The 25007-nt window shown below is 39.1% G+C and overlaps 1 protein-coding gene across 1 annotated transcript in view; it reads left to right on the top strand.

Annotated features, from left to right (window-relative positions):
- The window catches only part of draxina (dorsal inhibitory axon guidance protein a), a gene marked incomplete at its 3' end in the record, with an annotated part of 74223 nt that overhangs the window by 33330 nt on the left and 15886 nt on the right, over window positions 1-25007 (top strand). Inside the window, 2 exon segments of the mRNA NM_001033727.2 lie at window positions 11276-11759; window positions 14439-14638. Of these exon segments, the coding sequence (NP_001028899.2) occupies window positions 11294-11759; window positions 14439-14638 (666 nt within the window). The 5' untranslated portion in view covers window positions 11276-11293.

Below are 25007 nucleotides of genomic sequence, written 5' to 3' on the forward strand. Positions count from 1 at the left end.
TGTCCCTTTGGTTCTGCCCTAGTTCTCCACCTGTATCCAGGTTCCTGCTGCAGTGCCCTTTCTGTTAGCCAGGGTCCCTGAACCTCCTGGCCCTCCCTGGCTTTCCCCTCCCACCCCTCCCTTGATGTTGTTGCTGGATTTGGCATGGCTTCCCTCCCTCCCTCCCTTCCTTCCTTCCTTCCTGATATCGAGTTTGTTCACTTTCCTGTCTTGTGTTGTTTGTTAATGTTGCCTGTTTTGTTTTGTCATGTTGTGTTTCTTGTCTGTCATGTTGGATGTTCCCCTTAGCAACACTATGTGGCGTGTCCAGCCTTGTCCAGTCCTGCTGTTGCCTGCCAGCACAGTCTAGTTTGTGTTTGTTAATGTTTTCCCCCACTGCCTTTTTTTTTTGTTACCTTTTATTTTATTTTATCATTTATTAAAGCCCATTTTGTTCCTGCACTCAGTCCTCACTCCTTCCCCTAACCCGAACCATGACAAATACTATTTATTTTTGTTTGATTTAATGTTGAATAGTTGCTGTGTAATGTTTTTCAACTTTAAAAATCCTTATCTTAAGTTGTATATACTGCCAGATAAACACACAGAAGCCAGTAGAATGACCACCTGCACGGTTTTGCATTGTACAGTGCAGTATTTTGTCCCGCATGTTGCATGGTTTAAATATCCTGGATATTCTGGTTTAATTGTTATATTAAGAAAATTCACATGTGTTTTTGCCTGATTATTTGAGCCTTTTATTATTTTATGCTGTAGTCTGTTAACAAACAACTGTTTGACAGATGGCTGTCAATAATGTGGAGCAGGTAATATATGTAAAATAAAGACATTATATTGCAATGAGTTATAATTGTTTTTTTTAAAGATTCAAAGAACATATACAATTTGACAGGCAGAATGCAAATGATTTTATTAAGTTAGACATAGTCTCAAGTTGTTTTAGTGTTGATAATGTTTCACATTTTCACATACAAACATAGTAATTGTCCGACATTTATTTTGCTACTCATTCCCCAGCATATTAGGTTGATCATTGTGTAGGAGGGTGGGGTCATTGTTTTACTACAAATTATTTTATAAATATGTTCATGAATTGTTGGTCACATGTAAAAATGTAATCTGTTAGACTGCATTTTAGTGTCTAATATTGACAATCAAATGGGTCAGTGATATTTCATAGCTGTGGGTGGAATCGGAGGTGGGGAAACAATTCTTTCCTCTGCATTGGAAATGAATAGCGGTAACCCAGAGTTGAAGCAACAATTTAGCTTTTTATGAGCAAAAATGACAGTATGTTGTTTTAAGAAAGCTTTTTTTTTAGGATTCAAGTTTCTATCAAGATTCAGATTTAAGAAAATCTAAATGTGTCAACATACTTCAGGAAAGGATGAACAGGCTCACATGATCCCAGCCTGTGTCATTCTTCAAGTTCCTGGGGACCCACATCTCAAATCAAGAAGGCTCACCAGTGCCTATTTTTCTTAAGGCAACTTTAGAAAAACCAGCTTTAATCAGATGTCTTGTGAACTCTACTGCTGCACGATAGAAAGCATCCTGGCCAACTGTGTCACAGTCTGGTATAGAAGCTGCTCTGTTGATGGGCGTAAGGTACTGCAGAGGGTGGTGAAAATTGCCCAACGCATCACAGGGACCACACTGCCAGCCATTGAGGACATCCAGAAGAAACACTGTCTGCACCGAGCACGCAGTATTCTTAAAGACTCCTCTCACCCTGCTCACAGACTGTTTTCTCTCCTGCCTTCCGGCAGGTGCTTTAGGCTCCCCCGGACAAAAACCAGCAGACCGAGGAACAGCTTTTTCCCCAGAGCTGTCAACCTCTTGAACTCTGTCCCTCCATGACTCTTTTGCCCCCCTAATACACCCCCCACTGTCCTCTAACTTATAATTCTCATAATCACTGCACTATTTAACATTTGCACATTTAAAATTGCACATGTTCATTGCACAGATTTATTTATTTGAACTGTACATACCCACTGCACATGGACATTTGTAATTATGTACACACCCACTGTACATATACATTTGTAATTATGTTTATCTATCTGCACACTTCTGATTATTATTAGCAACCTGTGCATATATTCATTTATTGTAAATCTCTTTTCATTAGCTATACAATAGCTAAAACAACCTGTATATATGTTCATAGTACATTTATCTGTAAATATCACCATAGTTTTTCTATAATTGCACTTTATAACTTATACCTGTATCCTGCTCTTGCTGCTATTGCACTGCTGGTTAAACCTGAACTGCATTTCGTTGCCTTGTACTTGTACATGTGTAATGACAATAAAGTTGAATCTAATCTAATCTAATCTAGATAATCTTTTTTGACACTAAACATATGGACTTTATTTTGATGCAGCCTGCTTCAAAATCTTAAAATAATTTCCTTAGAAACTAGGTGACAGTGTTGACAAATGATGGTTGTGAAAAAGGATACACAACTGTCATTAATAATAATATTATGTAAACTATAACATTTATCAGAACCTGGCTGACAATGATACTGTACTATGCAGAGGTTTATAGTGACAAGTTAAAAGTTAAACTGAAAGGGATAGATGTGTTAAATTAATCAAATTTTTCCCATCATAGTATTTACAAGTGAAACTATTTTCAATTTTAAACCTAATGGCGGTTATAATTGCTTGATATGTTTTGTCCCATATCTCAAGGATAAGTGTTATACATATGTTTAATTTACAATTAATAAACAAATGATGGCAACATGGTAGCGCAGTAGGTAGCGCTGTCCCCTCACAGCAGGAAGTGTGCTGGTTCGAGCCTCAGCTTGGGTCAGTTGACATTTCTGTGTGGAGTTTGCATGTGCTCCCTCCGTTCTCTTGGGTTTCCTCTGGGTGCTCCGATTTCCCCCACAAGTCCAAAGACATGTGGTACAGGTGAATTGGGCAAGCTAAAATTGTCCCTAGTATATGTATGAATGAGAGTGTATGTGTGTTCCCCTGAGATGGGTTGCAGCTGGAAGGGCATTTATAAAACATATGCTGGATAAGTTGCCAGTTCATTCATCCGCTGTGGCGGATTAATAAAGAGACTAAGCTGAAAAGAAAATGAATGAATGAATATAGACAAATTATACAAATTAACAAATTACTTGTTTTAACAGAAATATTTATTTTATTTAAAAATATCTTGTGAAATGTATGAAAACTATACCCACAGTATATAATTTTAGGGCATGTTAGGAAATTTTTGTGGTTTTGATTGATTATTAAAATTATTATTAATAGTATATTATATTGATATATATATAATTGCATTATTGGTATATTATAATACACATTTAACGTAATATTATCTTTAACGTTTTATGTTGTGGATGAGAGACTAATGAACTATTAACAAACACACTGTCATACTAACAATGTCTGCGAGGCAGTGCTCATTCTGAATAGAGTTAAGCAATTGTGTGAAGACTAAAGCTCAGTGGTCGCTCTAAGCACTCTCTTGTTGTGAAAAGCTCACCGTGAGTTCAACTGGCTAATACAGCCCAAAGCCGTCAGTGGGTTTACCAAATGAAGCACCCTCAATCTTGGTACAAATTTCCTCTGGCAGGAGTCTGTTACCCAGCCACATATGCTGTTTTCTTCATTTAGTCTTTGTGGATGAGTTCTTAACTATATCCCATCATAGTCCCCTGACTAGCAACCATACTCAACCATCTCTGCATAGTGTGAGGTGGATTTGTGGCTGATAAGGCTGGTCCAACTATCGACCCACTCAAACTCAATACCACATCCCCATTGATTTATCATACACTTCTGTCTTCACAGAGTAGAATAACGGCCTGAGTGAGCTGCCAGTTTGATGAACTACCCTTTCCCATATTGAGGAATATCTCAGAGAGCCAAACACACTAATGCTGACATCAACACAATGTAAACACACTTGTAAGACAATAAAAGCATGTGCAATAACTCAATACCAATGCTAATTGATACTAATGCTAATGTTAGCCCTAACACAATAGAAACTGGTATTTACACTACAATGACTGCACAAAAGAAACACTACTGCAATCTACAAACTGTATAAGACCAGTTTATACTTCTGCATAAAGTGCATGCAGTAGTTTCAGCATGTTGCCTTCATACAGTCACATACATTTAGATGTACCTTGATTTGGACCTCACAAAAAATTTATAAACATAATGATGCAGGGTGCAAGATCTTTGACTGGTTGGTTTTGTAGCAGTTATGAGTGAGGAGTGCGATTGTTTAACAATGTCAAGTCCTGCGGAGGAGCTCTGGATGTATACAATACTTGACAAAAGTCTTGTCGTCTATCGTTCTAGTTGATCATTTGGTGTCAGAAGTGGCTTACATGAAAGTCAAAGGCCTCTAGATTACGCTTATTTGACCAAAATAAAATATGACCATGCCTTAATTTTTAATGATTTAATTAGGACAGTAAAGTCTGACTTTGCTTAGACAAAAGTCTTGTTACTTAACAGAAATAATGTATATAGAATATAAAGTCATGTTGCAGTGGAAAAAAATGTATATTGTGTATGACTCCCATGAGCCTGGATTCATACATCTCTGCAATGACTCAAATAACTTTCTTGTGGGATAAGAAAACATTCTTGTGGGACTCCCAGAGTTCATCAAGATTCTATGGATTCGTCTTCAATGCCTCCCCCTTCATCTTACCCCAGACATGTTCAATAAAGTTCATGTCTGGTGACTGGGCTCGCCAATCCTGGAGCACCTTGACCTTCTTTGCTTTAAGGAACTTTGATATGGAGGCTGAAGTATGAGAATATTTTGCCCTCTCTGTTGGTTTGTAATGTAATAGGCAGCACATTATACAGCACATTATACCTCAGGCTGTTGATGTTGTGCCTTTCACTCTGCAGATCCCTCGCACGCCCCCATACTGAATATAACCCTAAACCATGATGTTTCCTTCACCAAACTTGACTGATTTCTGTGGGTTCCAATAGGTCTTCTGCAGTATTTGTGATGATCAGGATGCAGTTCAGCAGATGATTCATCTGAAAAATCTGCCTTCTGTGATTTTTTAAATGATAAACTAGAAGCCAAGTTATTATTTGTTGTTCTTACAACTGGGATTGGCAACAAGACTTTTGTCAGGTAGTGTCTTTTATTTTGTTTATTTTATGATAAAAGATGTTGAACATTCAACATGGTTGAACTTTCTTCCTTATGTGAGTGTGAGCGCCTTCTACAGTAGCATTGCACTACATTAGTTTTTTGGTTTAAACCTAAAATAATGGCAAAGAAACTTAACAAAATGGAACATAGAAACCCCACTTCCAGTATTGCCAGAGCAGCACAGATAGAATCTTGGCTATTTGCAAAGTATCTGAGTACAGAGAACACTTGACACACTAGTATAAATCAGGCATTAGACAATCATGAATCCAAATAAATGTATTCTTATTGCAAACTGTAGTGCATCTAAATAAAATGTCTGCATATGTAAAGAGCTTCTGGGCCATGCAAAGCACTTCAAATTCCATCTTAATTTGCTGTTATGTTTAGAGTAAAAACAATAGGAATGCCGAACTGCATTTCCCATAAAATTCAATATATTTGTTATATGGTATGCTTTATTTTTACAATATAATATGATATAAGGTTGCACGGTGGCTTAGTGGGTAGTACTGTCACCTCACACCAAGAAGGTTGCTGTTAGAGCCTCAACTGTACCAGGAGGGGTCAATTGGCATTTCTGTGTGGAGTTTGTATGTTCTCCCCGTGTTTGTGTGGGTTTCCTCCGGGTGCTCTGGTTTCCCTCACAGTCCAAAGACACGTGCTGTAGGTGAATTGAATAAACTAAATTGGCCTAAGAGTATGTGCGTGAATGCGAGAGTGTATGGATGTACTGCACCACCTCGTCGCCATAATATAATATAATATAATATAATATAATATAATATAATATAATATAATATAATATAATATAATATAATACCAATTAGGGTGGCATGGTGGCTCAGTTTTTAGCACTTTTGTCTCACAGCAAGAAGGTTGCTGAAGGAAAATGAATTAATGTATAATACCAACTAGGCTGTAATGGTGAGAGATGAAGCAGAGTTTTGGGGTTTTTGTTTCTTAACAGGCTGTCTAATCACAAGGCACTAGTAGTTGTTCTGACTGGGATGTTTGTTGATTCAGTCAAATCAACGGAATCATCAGTGCACTAAAATCCCTTAATGCAAAATGTTACAAAAATAAATAGAATTTATTTTGTGAAATAATAATAAATAAAATAATAATGTGATTATTATTAGTAATATTATTTATTATGTGCATATTTATATTTGCTTTAATAAAGTTTAGATTTGTCTTGGTTTTTGAGACATACTGTCTGCATCACTGTATGGGGTATAAGATTAGGACATGTGTTTGGATATAACTTAACTAACTTATATAACTATAAGTTTTTTGACCACACTTATTATTACACATTATTATTGTTCATTTATTTGGTTGCTGCAAATAAATCTGAATTTAGAAATAGTTTTGAAACAAATCTTTACTCTTAACAAACAAAATTAAATATGTAGGCTAATGGATGTCTTTAACAAAGTGTGCACAACATCGTTTCCTTATCCACAAAAGTAAAGGTGTAAAGAGTAAAAGTAAAATAAAGAAAAAGTAAAGAGGTCGAATGAAGGAGGCTCATGCTTTATCCTCGCGCAGATGGTCTGTTTAACTCTTTTCTCACTAGTTTTGCCACTTACAAAGTCCGCCATTTAAATAGGCGAGTTTGCGAGTTTGCTCTTTTCTCGGTTGACCTGAAACCCCAACAGGTGGATGTGCCGGAGCACTTTGTCTCTGTGCATAATCAATTGCTCCGAGAGAGGGCAAAAATCAGCCAGTCGTCAAGAAAATTGCACCCTCCGCGGGCTTGGTGAGGACCCGCGGAGACAGAGAGAGCCCGAAGGGGAGGGCTTTGTATTGCTAAGCTTGACCTTCAAACGCAAACCGCAGAAACTGACGGTGACGAGGAAGAGTGGAGACATGGAAATACGCGTTCATCAGGTCTAATGCTGCAGACCAACCCAGAGGACGAACGCACTGGAGGATGCGCTTCTGCGTGAGCATTCTGAACGGCAGCTTGTGCAGACAGCGGTTCAAAACGCGCAGATCTAGGATTGGCCGTGACCCACCGCTCTTTTTGGGCATGATGAAGTGTGGGCTGTAAAACCCGCTCTCCATCTCGGCTGGAGGGAGCGGCTCGATTGCATCCTTCGCCAGGAGGACAGCAATCTCCTCTCGCAAGACAGGGGTGGACAGGGGGCTGACCCTGGTGAATACACACCTGTGACTTGGGGGGCCGTTTCGCAAACTGAATCGTATAGCCGAGTCTGATTGTGCGTATGAGCCACATCTTCCTGATCTTCCTCCCAGCGCTCGTGAGCCACTGGCGAAACGCACCGAATCTGCAAGCTAGAAAGCATAGCGTCCCAGACTGGCTGATTTCAGGCTGTCACATCCGGGGAAGTGGAAAAGTACTTTCATGATTTTTTCATGGCAGTAAAAAGTGCCGTTGGAAATGGGTCCCGGCACTCCAGCGGGGAAAGAGCAAGTTTCCTCTTCTCCAGATGGCCTGTCCCAGGGACGCCTCGCGGTCCGTTGCTGGACTTAGCGGCGTTCTGGGCAGGGGGGCTGCCTGCTTCCGAGGTGTTCGACGCGCTCGCTTAGCCAGAGGCGTGTGCAGGGGCGGTGCAGCTCTCGTAGGCGGGTGCCTTCGGCGAGGAGCAGGTATGAATGGCACGGCGGGCGGAGCGGGCTACGGACCGCTGATAAGACATCACCCATCAGCTGCTCTCTCACAGCCTCGAATTCCTGGGTGAATTCACAGACGGTGTCGCCGAACATGGCTTGGGATATGGGGAAGTCAAGAAAGCGGACTTTGTCGACTTCGCGCATATCACCCAGGGGTGGCGCTCCTGGATCACTAATGTGGACATCGTCCTCCCCAATGCACACGCAGCGGACTCAGTAGTCCAAAGAGCTAAGTCGGCAGCGGTGCGAAGTTCGTAAGCCTGGGTTGGACCATCTACAACCCACGGCCGAAGCAGCCCGGGAAAGCACTGCTAACATGTCCTTTTCAGGATCCGTTTGACACCGCTCACCTGCCCGGAGGGGGCAAGCAGGTCTGGATCATCATCGGTCAATGAAAGCCCACCCTCCGATGCCGCGGTGGACGTCTGGTCTCCGGTGTCATCGAGCGTAAGGGCTACCATCTGTTAGACGGATCGCTTCCCCCGCCCGAAGCTTGGATGGAGCGCTTAGAGTAGCGGGAGGTCCACGGGCCCGTGGGCGACGGATTATTTCTCGCTAAAATCCTCAGATCTGCCCGAGTGCCCGCTGCAGAGCAGGGGACAACTTGGGTGGTTTGCTTTTTTGCAAAGGCTAGCCGCGATCTTTACTGCGCAACAGTCACAGCATCGCAATGACGACATGAACTGCCCGCGAGCAGCGTATTAACATGCTGGACCCCCCAGGCATGCAACGCAGTGCCCGTGCCCGTCATCCGAGGACAGGAAACCACCACATCCAGAAACGCACAGTCGGACCGCCGTCCTAAAAAGGACGTGCTGCACGACTGTGTTGCTCCTTCTGTGAAGTTTGCAACTTTATACGCACCGCTCTGGAGGACCGGACCCAAAGAACGCCAGGCAAGGGAGAAACCCAGCTCGACTATCTGCCGCTGCGTGTACACACTCTGGACCAGGAGAATGCTCTTGTTCGCTCGGAATTGCTGGATCACAGCAGGAGAAACCCCCATCGACTCGATCAGAAAGTCTCTGAAGCGAAAAGGATGGCGTTTGCTCGCTCCAGGTGTGCTTATATGCTGGGATAATTGGCAATGAAGCACACCTGTGCAAGCTTACGCTGCCAATTCATTGCATTCATTGGCTCGTTCAATACTGTTTCAGACAAGCGGGTTCTGAACCGAATCCTTCCCATATGTGGATTTTTTAATATCAAATCCACTTAATAGCACTGAAGTTCCCCAACCGAAGGGGAGCGGTAGGGATTAAGCCAAATGAAGGTTGTGTAACTCTTATTTTTATCCACAATCTTACTTTCTCTCTCTCAGATTTCACTCCCCGCAGCATCTGACATCATGTACCTCACACATAGAATATGCGTTCGGGCTTCCCCTACCATAACACACCTAAAACATGGATTGCCATAAAACTAGTCAATGGCAAGGAAGCGTTATGTCTCGTTAACTGCAGAGGAGAGAGTTAAACAACATAATTTATTTATTTGATGCACATCATTATACCAGCCATACATGTAAAGCGATAATAATTTCCTTCAATTCGGTCAGTGGCTGTCATTCGTGAACCAATCACCATCTGTTTGTTCCATTACTCCTTTTTTTAGATGTTTACTCTAACTTTCTTTTGCAGACTGAAGTGCGTCAAATGCTCAAAACGCCTCATTCGTGCCACAGGATGTCTAATCCCATCTTTGCTATAACTTCACACATAAATCACCTGCGTCATCCACGTCTGTTTACTGCACAAGCATTTCATGTTATGTTTGGAGTGTGGGCACAGGTAGATGTCATTTTTCGAGAGACACCAAATACATTATGTGCGTTGCATATGCAACCTCTATAACCTCTCATGTGAAACAGTTAATTGCAAACTGAAATAAATATAATTTGATTATATGGTTTGGAATTTGATGTTTTATGATATTATTTACATTTTTTTACGATTATTTTGGTTTAAATAAAAAAAAATTGCAGGATCACAAAACTGTGCAGCTTTTTGTTGATTTTGTGTTGGATTCAGCGATCACAAAATTGCTAGGGGGTCTGTCTAATTAACATATATAAAGTATACCCAGATAGCATACGAATGTGGGCCACTTTAAGCAGTTATGTGGCACTGATGGAATTCCTTCGGCCCAGACAAAATGAATGTGAGCCTTATGTGGCCCATGTAGAAAATTATACATTTGGCCCAAATGACATAAGACAAATGTGGGCCACAGTTGGCAAAAATGTAGCATAGTCATTTAAGGGTAATCTAGGTCTAAACATAAACTGGCTCACACATGTAGGTGCAAATGTGGCCCAGTTATCTTAAGACATATATGTGTCACTTTTGGCAAATATTTGGGATAGTAAACTCTGACGCCCTATTCACACGGGGCGTCAGCGTCAACGCTTCCCATTCACTTTGAATGGGTGACGTCAGGCGTTGCCGAACTGCATTGTGGATCCGTCGGCGCCGCTTCAGAAGCGTTCCTCGCTGCAGAAGTTGGGACCAGCTCAACTTTTCAAGCGCCGACGGAAGCGTCAGCCAATCAGATCGCTGTATGCAAATACACCAGCTCAGACAGTGGCCTATTGCTGACTGAATTTCATTGGCTGACGCTTCTATGACGATCGTTTCAGCTCCAACTTCAGACACGCCCTCTGTCAAGCGTTGACGCTGAAGCCCCGTGTGAATAGGGCGTGACTATTGCGGCTGTGAGCCTAATGAGGCCAAGAGAAAATATGGCAAATGTGCCCCAGTCATTTTAAAACATATGTGGGCCACTTTTGGCAGAAATTTGGCACAATAAACTCTGGCTAATGCAGCCGTTAGCCTATAGCCGCCCAGAGAAGATATGGCAAATGTGGCCCAGTTGTCTTAAAACATATGTGGGACACTTCTGGCGAATATTTGGCACAGTTAGCTCTGGCTAATGTGGCTGTGAACCTAAAGCGGCCCAGAGGAGATATGGCTAATGTGGCCCAGTTATCTTAAAACATATGTGGACCACATAGACTAAAGTCACCATCATAGAGAAAAGCATTTAATAGGGCCAGTTCTGGTTTATTTAGTTGAATTCTGGCTAATGCTTGGTATTGCAATGGCTTATTTGTGGCCCAGATCTGACAAACAGGAGCGAACCGCCTAAAGCCATCATTCCATTCAGTATGTGGTATAGATGTAAGTGTCTGGTGTGGGCTGAATCTGGGCCAGAATAAAAGCAAACTGTGGCCCAGAATAGGGTCAGTTCTGGTTCAATTAGTTGAATTCTGGCTGGTGTGTGTTATTGCTATGGCTTAATTGTGGCCCAGATCTGGCAAACAGGAGGGGACTGCCCAACTGACATCAATCCATGCCGTATGTGGGTCGGATGTAAGTGTCTGGTGTGGGCCAGTTTTGAGCCACATGGATTTTGCTAGCTGGGTGTATATTCTTAACTGACTAGATTTTGCTCTTATCTGCAGGTGGCCCTGTGTTTGAAAATGGTGGCTCCTGGCTTGTGTCAACTCTTCATTCTACTTCTTATAACACTGTCTCACACTTCGCACAGCTCTGAAATCTCATCTGACAATTTCAAACAGAGTCTGACCACCTCCACCACTACCTCCAAGGAACACCCTGAAACAGGACTTACCGGTGGCAGACAACAAAAGAGACACTGGTCAGGCAAAGAACGGGATAGTGCTGGGCTGTTTTCTCAAAGGCATATGGACAGACTGGAGGATGATGGGACAAGTATGGAGGGTCTGAGCCCCGTAAGGCTAGAGATGGGACCTGGGGACACTATGAAGGCAGAAGTTCACGGTGAGGTCAGGGCTTCTGCTCAAATGCGTCAAGGAAGTCATCCAGCAGAAGGAGAGTTAAATCGTAAAGGCAGACGACATAGTCACAGGCTTCTGGCTGAGCACAGAAAGCATGGAGGCAAAAAAGACAAAGGTCGAGGTAAAGGTAATAGAGATTTTCTTGATCACACTAACTTATTTAGTCACATATTGCATTCTACAAAAAAGGTTAAAGATATTATTGACAGAAAAATGACAGTTCTGTTAACATTGGCTCAGCCTCATATTACTCCAGAACTGCATGACTTTTTACATCATGTTATTACATCATGACTTATATTATGATTTAATTTAATTGTTAAGACTACATAACAGGGGGATGCGAATGACATTATAAAGTACACTATTCCCTTGAAGATATTTCTGATATGTTCTCAGGTGTTTGTTTTCCATATCAAACTTGTGAAGTTTGAAATTACAAGGAAACTTTGTGTACTTAATATTAAGGAAAAAGCCCCAGTCAAATGTCTGCAGCCATGCCTCTGTTTTCGGATGTCTCCGTTTTCCCCCAACCACACTGACAAGGAGCAACAGTGTTTCAAAACCAAAACAGTCCTTTCATCCTTTTCAAAATGCTATTTATTCGGTGCTGGAAAACTCTGCGGTAGTCTGGATGGAAGGCGTAACCGTATAAAAATTAGAGCGTTTTAAAACTGAAGCGAATTAGTGTAAAAGGGGCCTTAACACCACTGTTCCCTTGTTCTCATGTTAATCCTATGAGTGTAAAATTCATTCATTCATTCATTTTTAGCTTAGTCGCTGTATTAATCCAGGGTCACCACAGCGGAATGAACCACCAACTTATCCAGCACGTTTTTACGCAGCGGATGCCCTTCCAGCCACAACCCATCTCTGGGATACATCCACACACACTCTCATATAATACGGACAATTTAGCCTCCCCAATTCACCTGTACTGCATGTCTTTGGACTTTGGGGGAAACCGGAGCACCCCGAGGAAACCCACACGAACGCAGGGAGAACATGCAAACTCCACACAGAAACGCCAACTTACTCAGCCGAGGCTCGAACCAGCGACCTTCTTGCTGTGAGGCAACAGCACTACTTACTGCTCCACTGCGTAGCCATTGAGTGTAAAACCTCAGTCAAAAATAATTTACTTGGGCGGCTTAAAGAGATCTCACTTACTCTTTCAAAATAAAATAAACCTTTCCATGATTCTATCCATGACCCTTTCAAATATGATCAGTATGGAAATTTTCATTTTAGTGGCTTTTAGATAATATTATAAAAACATTTCAGGACTTTTTAAATCTACCTAAGGCACATACCTACTATATAGATGTCAAAGAACAGTTTAATCAACACACTCTGTGCACTCATTTGTTGTTCTCCTTTTTTTCTATTTTTCTATTTATATTTTTTTAAAATTTAGAATAAAGAAGTATGATTTTTTTTTAAATACAAATTATTTATTACATCATATATCATTAGCAAAAATAGGAATCTGTTAAAGTTTTAAATAAAAAAAACTGTGTCCTATTGTTATTTTACACAAATAGCAAAATAGCAAGCACAACTTTCTTTTTTGTTGAATATGGCCATTTAAATAATAAAAAAGCGATAGTGATAATTTTCCTAACCTCTTATCTATAAAAGTCAATTTGAAAATTCATGAGCGATGCAGTGGCACAGTAGGTCGTGCTATCGCCTCACAGCAAGGTCACTGGTTCGAGCCTCGCTGGGTCAGTAGGCGTTTCTGAGTGGAGTTTGCATGTTCTTGATGGGTTGTGACTGGAAGGGCATCTGCTGTGTTAAAATGTGCTGGATAAGTTGGCGGTTCATTCTGCTGTGGCAACTCCATATTAATAAAGGGACTAAGCTAAAAAAAAAATGAATGAATGAAAATTAATAGATAACAACAATAGCCTAATTAGTATTCAAATTAAATTTAATATGGGCCATTATTAAACACTAACACCATCAATCCATCCTAACAAAATCAGGGAAAGAAATCTAAAAACAATAACACAGTTCCTCATGATAATAACAGAGCAATTTATTTTCTTTATGTTATTTTGCATTCATACAAAAACTTTTTTACAGATGTAAGGTGGAGTAGACGTAATATTTATAAATAGACACAATAGACATGGAGCTTAAGGTTTTATAACAGAAATGCAATAGGTATATATTTAATTTGGACTAAAAGCCTACAAATATATATTTTTGATCATTTATGTAATTCCCTCTTCAATAAATATACTTTTCACAATATTAAAATTGTCATAAAAAGAAAATAGTGTTTACAGCTACAATTTTCTTGTTTTGACAAATTAAAGTACAGTATGTAATTAAGAAATAATTACATTTGCTTTTTATTGTGGCAAACCAGGCCATTAGAAATAATCATTAGTGTTTAGCCCTGTATAAGTCTAAAATTCCATTCATAATTTTCTTTAAAGTGTCTTAAATTTTACTTAAAACTTTGTAAAGCCTTTTTCGACTGGTTATTCTCAAAATTTATGATGGCACAGCAATTAAAATAGAACAAATAAGCTCATGTATGGGACAAATTCTGGACTTTTGTCAGTGCCTTTTGTCAGTGACTTTTGTCGAACTGCTCGATATGCGTGGAAAAAAATGTATGTATTTTACAAGAATTCCCTGAGGTGTCCATTGGGCTCAATATGGCATATGTGTAGCAATAAGGATGTTTTAGTCTTAATTTGTGGTTTGCATAGTGAGTATCTTTCTGTTTTTTAAGCCATTTCAGTTGTTTTCCTAGTCAGAACTATAATTTCTAATTATCTTTTTCTCCTAGGGGATCTCAGTGACCCTGAACCAGAATTAGACTCCTTGCTGAAGGACTTAAATGCATTTGAGGATGGTCTAAACACTTCTCCACCCAATTACAACAGTGTCCCTCTCAATGAAGTTCCCTCCCCTCTCTCCCCTATTTTGGTAACCACGGCAATCAAAGGGCATCCCCCAACACTTCCCCCAGCCTCCACCAAACCCCAGGTACCCTGGCAAGTAGAAGCGACCTTGAATATAAAGGTCTGTTGTTCTGTTCTGAGTGTTTTGTTTTCTAAGATGCTGTCATTCCTCTCATATACACTTAGGATTTTTTTAGATATGTTATTTTAAACAAGATCTTGTCACCCTGATTTTATTTTTAGAAATGCTTAGTCTGTTTCCTATGATACTTGCTGCTTTCAGGTCTATGGTAAATTACATTCCAAAGTGAACATCTTTATTTGAACCTCACACTGTGGCAGCTATAGATACTGAAATGCTATTTGGTGGCAGTAGTGGAGGTGCTTGTCATCCTTGTGGTGTGTGGTGCTTCATCACACAGATTTATTCACCTGTGCTTCTGTGCTGTGCTTATTACCCGCCCCAGGCTGGTTTGTACACAAGTAAAATTGCCCCGCTCACTTGGCGCCAGAGAGGAGGTGGAGGAGGGGAGCTGTCACCAGACCGTGTGAAGAGTGAGGTGTCGCTCGCCCATCCTCCTGCTCCTCTTTCTCACAGCCATCTGTTCTGCTCTGTTCTCCTCTCTAGATATCGTTTCACCACTCCCTGTATTTATTCAAATTCTCTTGGGAACCATTAATATGCCCAGTTACTGATATAAATAACTAGATAACTAAAAACTACATTTCCATTTCCTCATGAAAATAGAAATGCTTACCAGGCAGAAAATGTATTCTGTTTTTGTTCAAAAGATACCATTGTGATTTGTTACGGGCATTTTCTTATAAAGAATATATATATATATATATATATATATATATATATATATATATATATATATATATATAATATGATCTGCAAATAAATGTAGTGTGCCTGATAATAACAAAGTATATTCACTCAATAAATAGAATGAGGAAATCTTTGTTTTACAAACATGAATAAGAATTGAGACTACGTGTCCTGTGCATTTCTGCATACATTTTGGGATAGCTCTCTGTGCAATTGTAAATAGCACATTATGAGTTTGTGAATTGTTTAACCTATTTTGGATTTTAAGACTTTTAAAATGGGGTATAAATTCATCCCATTTTGGCGTTTTGAATTCCTTCGAACATAATTAGTTGCTGCTTGTCAATCAGACAATGCTTCTATGTTTGTTCTTTCTTACTGTCAATTGCGAAAAAAAATTGTCAATAAAAGTGTCATGATAAACCACTGTGAGTTTAACTGCAGCCGCTGCATGATGAAGGTTTTGATACAATTTTCCTTCACCTCCTCTTGCGGGTGGACCCACTCTGTTTGCGCTATGCTCTAGTCACTACTAACGGAATGGAGTAGGAGCACACAGTTATGTTTTGTTAAATAAGTTGCATATAAAATTTCTGTTTCAAAACCGCCCAAATTTTGTCAAACCACCAATAGCAACCAATCACATTTTGCTTAACAATCAGTGTGGGAACAGGCACATAACATTAATTATAGCTAATTAAAAACTTTAAAATAGACTAGAATAGAAATAGAATATTGTTATAATAATTAAAATAAAACAAGTAATATAATTTGTTTAACCCTCAGCCTTAAGATGTTAAGGAAACTCGACCACACCACCTAGTTTTTTCTTTGCCATGATGACAGTACGTAGTAACTTACTAAATAAGTTTCAGTATACAGACCCCCTAATTTTTTTTCAATATTTTTTATTTATTTTATTTATTTATTTTTTGCGATTTTTCATGATAGAAATGACTGATTTTGTGGCGGTAATTCCTAGAAATTTGCAGACAATTTTGCAATGAACAAAATACTAATAAATATATATATATATATATATATATATATATATATATATATATATATATATATATATATATATATATATATATATATATATATTTACCATATTAGATAGCATACTACTGTATGTTAGGTGTGCAATCTGAAACAATAACAAGGGCACAAATCATAAAAATAAAGCTTTATTTAAAGGGTACCTATGGTGAAAAATCTACTTTTCAAGCTGTTTGGACAGACATGTGTGTAGATATAGTTTATAGACCGTCATATTGGTTTGATATAAACACACCCACTCCTTTTTCTTCCCAATTTAACTACATAAAAACGTTGGGCCAATTAGAGCGGATTTCAGAACGACCGCAACTTGACATAGGAGTGCGGTCCCCCCACCCACCATTATTGATTGACAGGCGCATCACCATACTCAGTTTGTTGTTTTTTCACGTCCGCCATTTTCAGTGAGTGAGTCAAAGCGATATCACTAAAGGAACATCCTTGTTCTATTTTTAGATGTAAGGCTCATTGGGCTCAACACAAGATCAATATTCTCCACATTATCGCTCTAATCGGAATTATTGTTTGTACCTTTAGGTAGGTTTGCAAGCATGTCTACTTTTCATTGCGTCTACCTTAAACTTCAGCCGTTTGTATTTCTCGCGATCACAGAAGCTCCCTGTGATCTTAACTAGGTGCAGCTGGAAATGTGCAAACATGTTGCCTAGTGCGCATCTCTATATTGGAAATAAAATAACGAACTTCCCCTATTTGTCTTGGTGTACAAGCTCGGCACTTGAAACTAGCACACAGTTGGTGGTAAAACTATACAAAGACACAAATGATTTTGTACTCTCTGCTTGGTCTGTGTCCGAGTCATACATGTCCGGCTGAATGATGTTCTCTCACTCATGTCGCTTGCTTTTCTCTGTCTGCTTGTCTGTTGCAAACACAGAGCGGGGGAGCTCTTGGCTCCGCCCCCTTGTTGTTACGTTGGGCGGGAAGCCGAAACTTATTTTCATGTGAAGCAATGTGAAGCTTAAACAGCGAACTGTGTACACACCCCAACATGACACTTTTTAACACATTATAATAAAAAAATCTGAACTGTGTGTTGAACTAACCCTTAACTGGCAAACTCAAAAGAACCATAATATTAATATTAAATCTTGAAAACAGGGTAAACTTTGTGACCTTTAAAGCTTTATTTTGGTCTCTTGTCAAGACAAGATCTAAAACAAATCTAAAACGGTAAGGATTAAGCCAAAGAAAGGCTGTTTAATTTTTATTAAACTTAATAACTTTGAAAGTTTTAACTGGGTTTATTAGGTTTACTAGGAAAGTTAAGGTTATTAGGAAAATCATTTCATAATCATGGTTTGTTCTTTAGACAATCAAAAATATAAAACTATATTGTTTAAGGGAGCTAATAACATTGACCTTAAAATTGTTTTTATAAAGATTAAAAAGTATTTACACACTAATTTTTTAATTTTTTTTTAAAGAACATTAATCTGTTCATTAAGCAGCATTTATTAGATGTAAAAAATAAAAAAAATAATCATTAAAATCTTTGAATATGATTTTAATGATGAAACTACTTTTGAACAATTATTAATTAGTGTAATATCATTTCACAATTATAAAATAAATATTTACTGTATTTTTGATTAAATAAATGCAACCTTGGTGAGCAGAATAAGCTTATTTTTTTATAATACATTTAAAAATTGTTCTGACCCCAAACTTTTGACGATAGTGTGTATATATATATATATATATATATATATATATATATATATATATATATATATATATATATATATATATATATATATACACACACACACACACACACACACACATATACACACACACACATATATATATACACGTACATACATACATAACAGCAACAATTATTATATAAATAAAAAGACAGCCATGAATATCCTACAGCCTAAATAAAGCTTACATGAACTAGATACTATCTGTACTGCACATATCTCCAATGACAAATGTAGATTTAATCTGTGGCTTGAAAAAAGGTAAGCCAAACAACTCTCCAGGAAATTGTTAAATACATCACAATGGCATTTGAAGCTGCCTGCAAAGCATGAACACAAGTTAAGAAAGCCACCCGTAGGACAAGAACACCCATTAAGGGAAAAAAAACACAATGCACAAGCATGCTTCTCTTAAAGCTGTGAAGATGCTTCTCAATCACTGAGCTGCACAGTTGAACTGAATAAGGTCATATCGCAATACACCTAATGCACAATTAACAAATGCACATCATACTAACTGCAATGCATGCAGCGCTATATATGCACTGGATGTAATTCACACATAAAAATACCAGGCAAAGCTGTGTTTGTAGATTAAAACATATTTGCGAATAAGTTTTTTGTTTGCAAGTTGATTTTTATAAAATTGTGAATTTCATTCATGTTTGTGAAATCTATTTGTGGATCTCAGTTATTTTGTGAATATGCTTGTTTTCTTGTCAATTGCTTTCCATTTATTTTTGAATGTCTAAAGTGATAACAAAACAGGGAAAAAAACGCTAAAGACATGCGGGCATTTCTTCTCGCTTTCTTTTTACTGAACTAGTCTGCAGTAACGTAAACAGGAGACTAATTAGAAAACAAACCAAAAACTCAGGATTATACAAAGAGAGGCAACACAAATGACATCCATTCCTAATATGTGAGTCCTGTCTCACACTCAATACACTACAGTTATGGATATAAATACAGCACTATGACATACAAAAGAGAGAGATCGACTTAGAATTTCACTTACCAGTTTTATAATGATCTGATCAGTTGTATTTAGAAATTACGTTGGGTTTTTCTCCTATTATGCAACCTCTGTCACTGTCTTGTAGATGGACAAAGCCAACCGTCTTTGCTCTGCTCAATGAAATACTGATCAATATTTATAAAAATAACAATCAGCCTACATTCAACAACTACATTCTCGCTTAAAAAATTTCAAAAGTACAGTATGTTGTCCAACAGCAGCAATATTTTTCAAACTGTAGTGAGTTTATTGATCTGCTGTCACTATTTGTGGGCGGAGTTATACACAAGAGTGAACAGGCTTTAGGAGTTCTGATATTGCAGAATATTTCATGGCCATCAGCCAATAAGATTCAAGAACCAGACAGAACTGTTGTATAAATATATATCTTTTGTTATTTAGATTAAATTAGAATCGGAAACTATTACAGAATATCAATAGTAGGAGTAGTTTTGGCAAAATGTAAGTGTTTTGGATTATTATAGATAATTACAGTCAAACCAAAAGACCAAAAACCTTTTGTTAGTTGAGCTGTCTGGCTCAACTTGTTATGCTTTTTTTTATAAGATTTCAAATAAATCTCTGGTGTCTTCAGAATGTGTCTGTAATTAAAGCTCAAAATACACTACATATAATTTGTTATAGCTAGTCAAATTTGCTCGTATTTGTGTGTGAGCAAAAACATCTCGTTTACACAGATTCTTTTAGGTAGTTTGTTTAAAATTAAATAGGATCAGGAACTGAAATTATGTCATTTCGAACTAAATCGAACTAAGTTCATTTAGAGTTTCAGCATTTCAGCAGTTTGAAACAGCTCACCAAAGCAATTTTTGGGGGGAAGTTTGTTTTGGTCCTAAACATCTTTGAGCCAACACTGGTCCTGGTTCTTTTCCTTCCTGTGGTTCGTATCCACACAGTTCAGAGTCAGACAGGAAAAAAACATCCAGCACAACAACACTAAGTTAGCAACATGAATAAACTGGAAAATTGAGAAGCAGAGCTGGTACAAATGTATACGCACCTGTACTATCACAGTACTAGATTTTAAATACCCTTCACACACCTGATGATAAGCACAACTGTATCATGCCACATCTGATAAAATTCTAAACACTCAGTTCAATTCAGTGTCTTTCCACTGCAAATAGAAAACAATTGTATATACCATGGTGGCACTTCTTGCTGGAGAAGGTTGTTTGCCTTAAATAAAAATGTTTAGATATTCTGTGTGGAGTTTGAAGTTGGAACTTAACTGGCCTAGTTCTCTTGTTAGAATGAACTGCAGCTACTCCAGAGTGACCATGTCCATTCTTTATGTTTATTCATTTGTGTGGATATGTACAAATTGTGTGGTTTCTGTCAGAGAATAAAAATAAATATGATGAATATATAAACAGCAAATCCACTATATCAGATATGCACCCTAGAGGCTTCAAATTCAAGATGCAGTGTTAAGAGTAAAGTCAATACAGATTTAGTTAAGAAAACAGTCTTAAGGACTTCTTTGGAGATGGTATGATCCTTAAGTACAACTTGGAGGCAAGCCTTGACCGATTTGTCCGATACTATGCCAAATTGAGATGCATGACGTAGGTAGAATTTGAAGTGGATTTTTTTCTAGCTAGTTGCTTTCAGAGGAATGGTTTCATTTCAGCAAAAGCCTCTGAGAGCTCACTTTTCTTTATTCTAAAGTTGGTACCTCTGTCACTGAGGAGTTCAAAAGGCTTTTCTTTCCTTGCTATAAAGCGCTTGAGGACTAATAATAAGGAATCTACATCTATGTTGCATAACGATTCGAGATGAACACACCTTGCAATGAGACACTTAAATATTATGCCACATCTCTTTCCATGCCGTCTGCCTATTTGATTGTGTAGGGACTAAAACAGTCCATCCCCGTCGTCCAGACCTTTTTCAGTATCTGAATGCATCAGACTTAATGCATCAAATTCTTGGATTAAGAATTTTGTTATGGGGTGTTCTGGTGTCAGCACAATAGGGCTGCACACCACAATATTCACAATATTCATTCTCTTGACTTGTTTATTAGTGCATATGCTACAATATAAATCATACAACAGTACCTTGGACAGTTACAGTGCCGCTCCGTAAAGCTTTCAAGCAAAGTCTTTTGGACGGCCAACATTACAACACGCCGTCCTTCAGGTAGTTTTGCCAGTATTAAATTAACAAGCTGTCCTGGCTTTGAATTAAAAAGTGCAATTATTTCCTCATTGTTAAAAGAGTCTGCAAGTTCGTGTTCCATGGATATAGTGATGTTGTTGTGGAATTGGACATCGACGATGCTAAGCGTGTCTTTATTCGCTTTATTCGATGCGCAGCAGGAAAAAAAGTCAGCAGCGCAAGTCGCTGGCATGTCTCTCCCGGATCAGATCGAGTTTTGTGCTGTGAAATACAAGTCAATGAAATAATAACTTTAATGAATAAAATATCTTCGTAAGAATGTGATGAGTTATTCACTTATCTGCCATAGAGACTGCTCTATGGTTTTAAAACCCTTTTCAAACTGTATCGTTTAGACCTGGATCATTATTTTATAATAAATTTACTGTAGTTTATTGAGGATGTCTGATGACTAGCGGGCTTCTGCTGAGCCAGCTGTGGTAGCTTAGCAACAGAGCCGCGACGTCAACACACAGAATCTGTCGGCACAGTTCAGCACGGTTGTCTAACCGTGCTGAGAATTCCGGGCCGAGAACGGTTTGTAATCGTGCCGCGCCGTTCCAGGCTCAGTGGAGAAACAACCGTAACCGTACCGAAGTGTTCTTAGAATGGTTCGGTATGATAGTGGAAAAGCAGCTATTGTGGACTTTGGTTCTATTTGCAGATATGGGAGAGATCTGTGAGGGGCTTACCCATACCTGTCAACCCTCCTGTTTTTTCTGGGATTTTCCTGTATTTTACTATTCCATCTCGCTGTCATCCCATGAAGGTTTTCTCCCATATTTCTCCTGTATTTTCAATCTTGAAGGGTGGCAATAAATATTAAAGAGCCGAGCCTCTCTATGCACAAACCATACCGCTGAACCACCTGGGGACGCTAATTGCTCGTAAATGTGAATTTGTTCTGTACTTTCATTTTATTTAGGCATGAAAACAAATTGAAATAAATACAAAATCAGCTGGATTCCTTTCCTTTTCATTACAGGTGCTGTCGCCCCTCCTATGCAATCTTCAAAACAGTCAGTTCATGTAGCGGTGCGTGACTGTCAGCTGACGCACCCCATAGTGATAAATAGACGCTGTTTTTCTGTACACGTGATTTGAAGTAGAGCTAAAGTGGACACTCTTGGTTTTGGGTGCGTGTTTAAACAGACATATTCACATAAATAATAAGATTAATATCATCTAAAAAGGGTGATGTGGTGGCACAGTAGGTAGTGCTGTCGTCTCACAACAAGAAGGTCACTGGTTCTAGCCTCGGCTGGGTCAGTTGGTATTTCTGTGCAGAGTTTGCATGTTCTCCCTGCGTTTGTGTGGGTTTCCTCTGGGTGCTCTGGTTTCCCCCACAAGTCCAAAGACATGCTGCTTTTTAATCAGAATGTTTCATCTATACAGTGAAGAAAAGATACATGAGATTTGACAACTTGGTTAACGGGGGTCGGGGGTTGGAGGGTTTAGGGTGGGCATATCCCTTATTACCCCTGGTTATATCATTCATTCATTTATTCATTCATTCATCCATTCCTTCATTCATTCACTTTTTCATTGGATAAAGCTCTACTTTAGAGGTCGCCACAACGGCATAAACCGCCAACTAATCCAGCATTTGTTTTAGGCAGAAGATGCTCTTGCAGCTGCAACCTAGTACTACGAAACACTTAGGGCCTACTCACACTATGCCATCCATACCGTGCCCAGGCCCGTTTCCCGGATCGTTTGAGAAGTGTGAGTGCGCTTGGCCGGCCCTGGCCCGGTTGGAAGAGGTGTGCCTGAGCGCGGTTTACTTGGGCTTTGGCGCGGTAGGCTTGTGTGTGTGTGCAAAACGCGCCAAAGCCCGAAACTGAAAGTGAGACGTGACATTTAAGGGACTGTTTCATATGGATTTATTAATCATTCTTACTGTTCTGTGAACGCAAACTGCCGTAGTTTATTAAAGACGCAAACTCCTCACTTCACGACAGCTGCGCGCCTTCAGCAGACCTCCTCATTCCTGCAGCACGAGAGCTTTATGATTGTTTATGAGCGTCAAAAGTGGCGGATCTGTTCGGCAAAATATCTGACTGCGTGTCCCCACATCCCTAAGGACTGTTTGGCGAAATATTTGACGGCATATCAAACGACTGAAACGATATAACTAGAGAAATCTCCACTGTGCTGCTGAGTGAGAGAGCGCTTCTTACTGAACAGCTCAGCAGCGATGACGTAAGCATGCCGAACCCCATTTGTGGTGTGAGCGCGGGCCGTCGGGGGAGACGGGAGGGGGGACAAGCGTGCTTTGCCGGTTCGAGGCAACTGTACCTAGTGTGAGTACGGCTTTATTCACACATACTTCAGACAATTTAGCTTACCCAATTCACCTAAAGCACATCTTTGGACTGTGGGGGAAACCGTATGAGACACAGGGGGGACATACAGAAATGCCCAACTTAGTAGTTCATTTAATTTAAACCCACATTAATCTTTAAGTCTTTGAAAAATTAGGTGATGTTGTTTAATATAATGAGATAAATTAAAATGTTTTCTAACCTTGGATGCATGTAAAACCTCCAATCTCATTAAATGCTAATATTAACTTTTAAGTAGCAGTGTTTATATTTCAGGTACCGATGTGATGTATACCTTTATTTCAGACAGTGTATTTTAGGTCTTTTTCAAAACAAAATGAGGAACCTTTAAAATGGTACATAAAGGGACTTTAAATAACACACCAAAAATATAGATTTGAATTCAGTTATTTCTTTGTTTAAATTCTCTCTGTTCTTCACCTCTCCAGTCATTTGACTCCCAAAGGATCACTGTCCACAATTCTGTTTACTTGTGCTATGTCAGTGCCGCTGGCAAAGACACAGACTCTCCATGAGCTTACTTGCTCACAAATGTGATGCCAGAAGCCATTGGCAGACTGTACATTTCACAGCTAGGCCTTCAGTGGCATCCTACATTAATTAATCCACCTCCTAATAACATCATAATGACACCACAGCTATAGAAACAATAAATAAATAACAAAACCATAAAAAATAATAATTTTACTGTCTAACAAAGCATTGCATCACAAACAGGTAGCTTATTGGTTTTAGCAAAAATAATGTTATTACAAGCAACCAAATTATACAATTTAACAAGCTGCCACAGCTGCTTCATAATAGATTAAGGTTCTACACTCACTGGCCACTTTATTAGGTACACCTTACTAGTACCTGGTTGGACCTACTTTTGCCTTCAGAACTGCCTTAATCCTTTGTGGCATAGATTCAACAAGATACTGAAAAATTCCTCAGAGATTTTGCTCCATATGACATGATAGCATCATGCAGTTGCTGCAGATTTGTCAGATGCACATCCATGATGCGAATCTCCCATTCCACCACATCCTAAAAGTGCTCTATTGGATTGAGATCTGGGGACTGTGGAGGCCATTAGAGTACAGTGAACTCATTGTCATGTCATGTCTTACATGATTTACGCTTTATGACATAGCATGTTATCCTGTTGGAGGTAGCCATCAGAAGATGGGTACACTGTGGTCATAAAGTGGACATGGTCAGCAACAATACTCAGGTAGGCTGTAGCATTGACACAATAGCCATGTTTCCACTATCACGCCTAAAGCGAGCGAGCCAAGGCCAGTCGC

This window comes from Danio rerio, chromosome 11, assembly GCF_049306965.1.
Source record: "Danio rerio strain Tuebingen ecotype United States chromosome 11, GRCz12tu, whole genome shotgun sequence".
Taxonomy (NCBI): domain Eukaryota; kingdom Metazoa; phylum Chordata; class Actinopteri; order Cypriniformes; family Danionidae; genus Danio; species Danio rerio.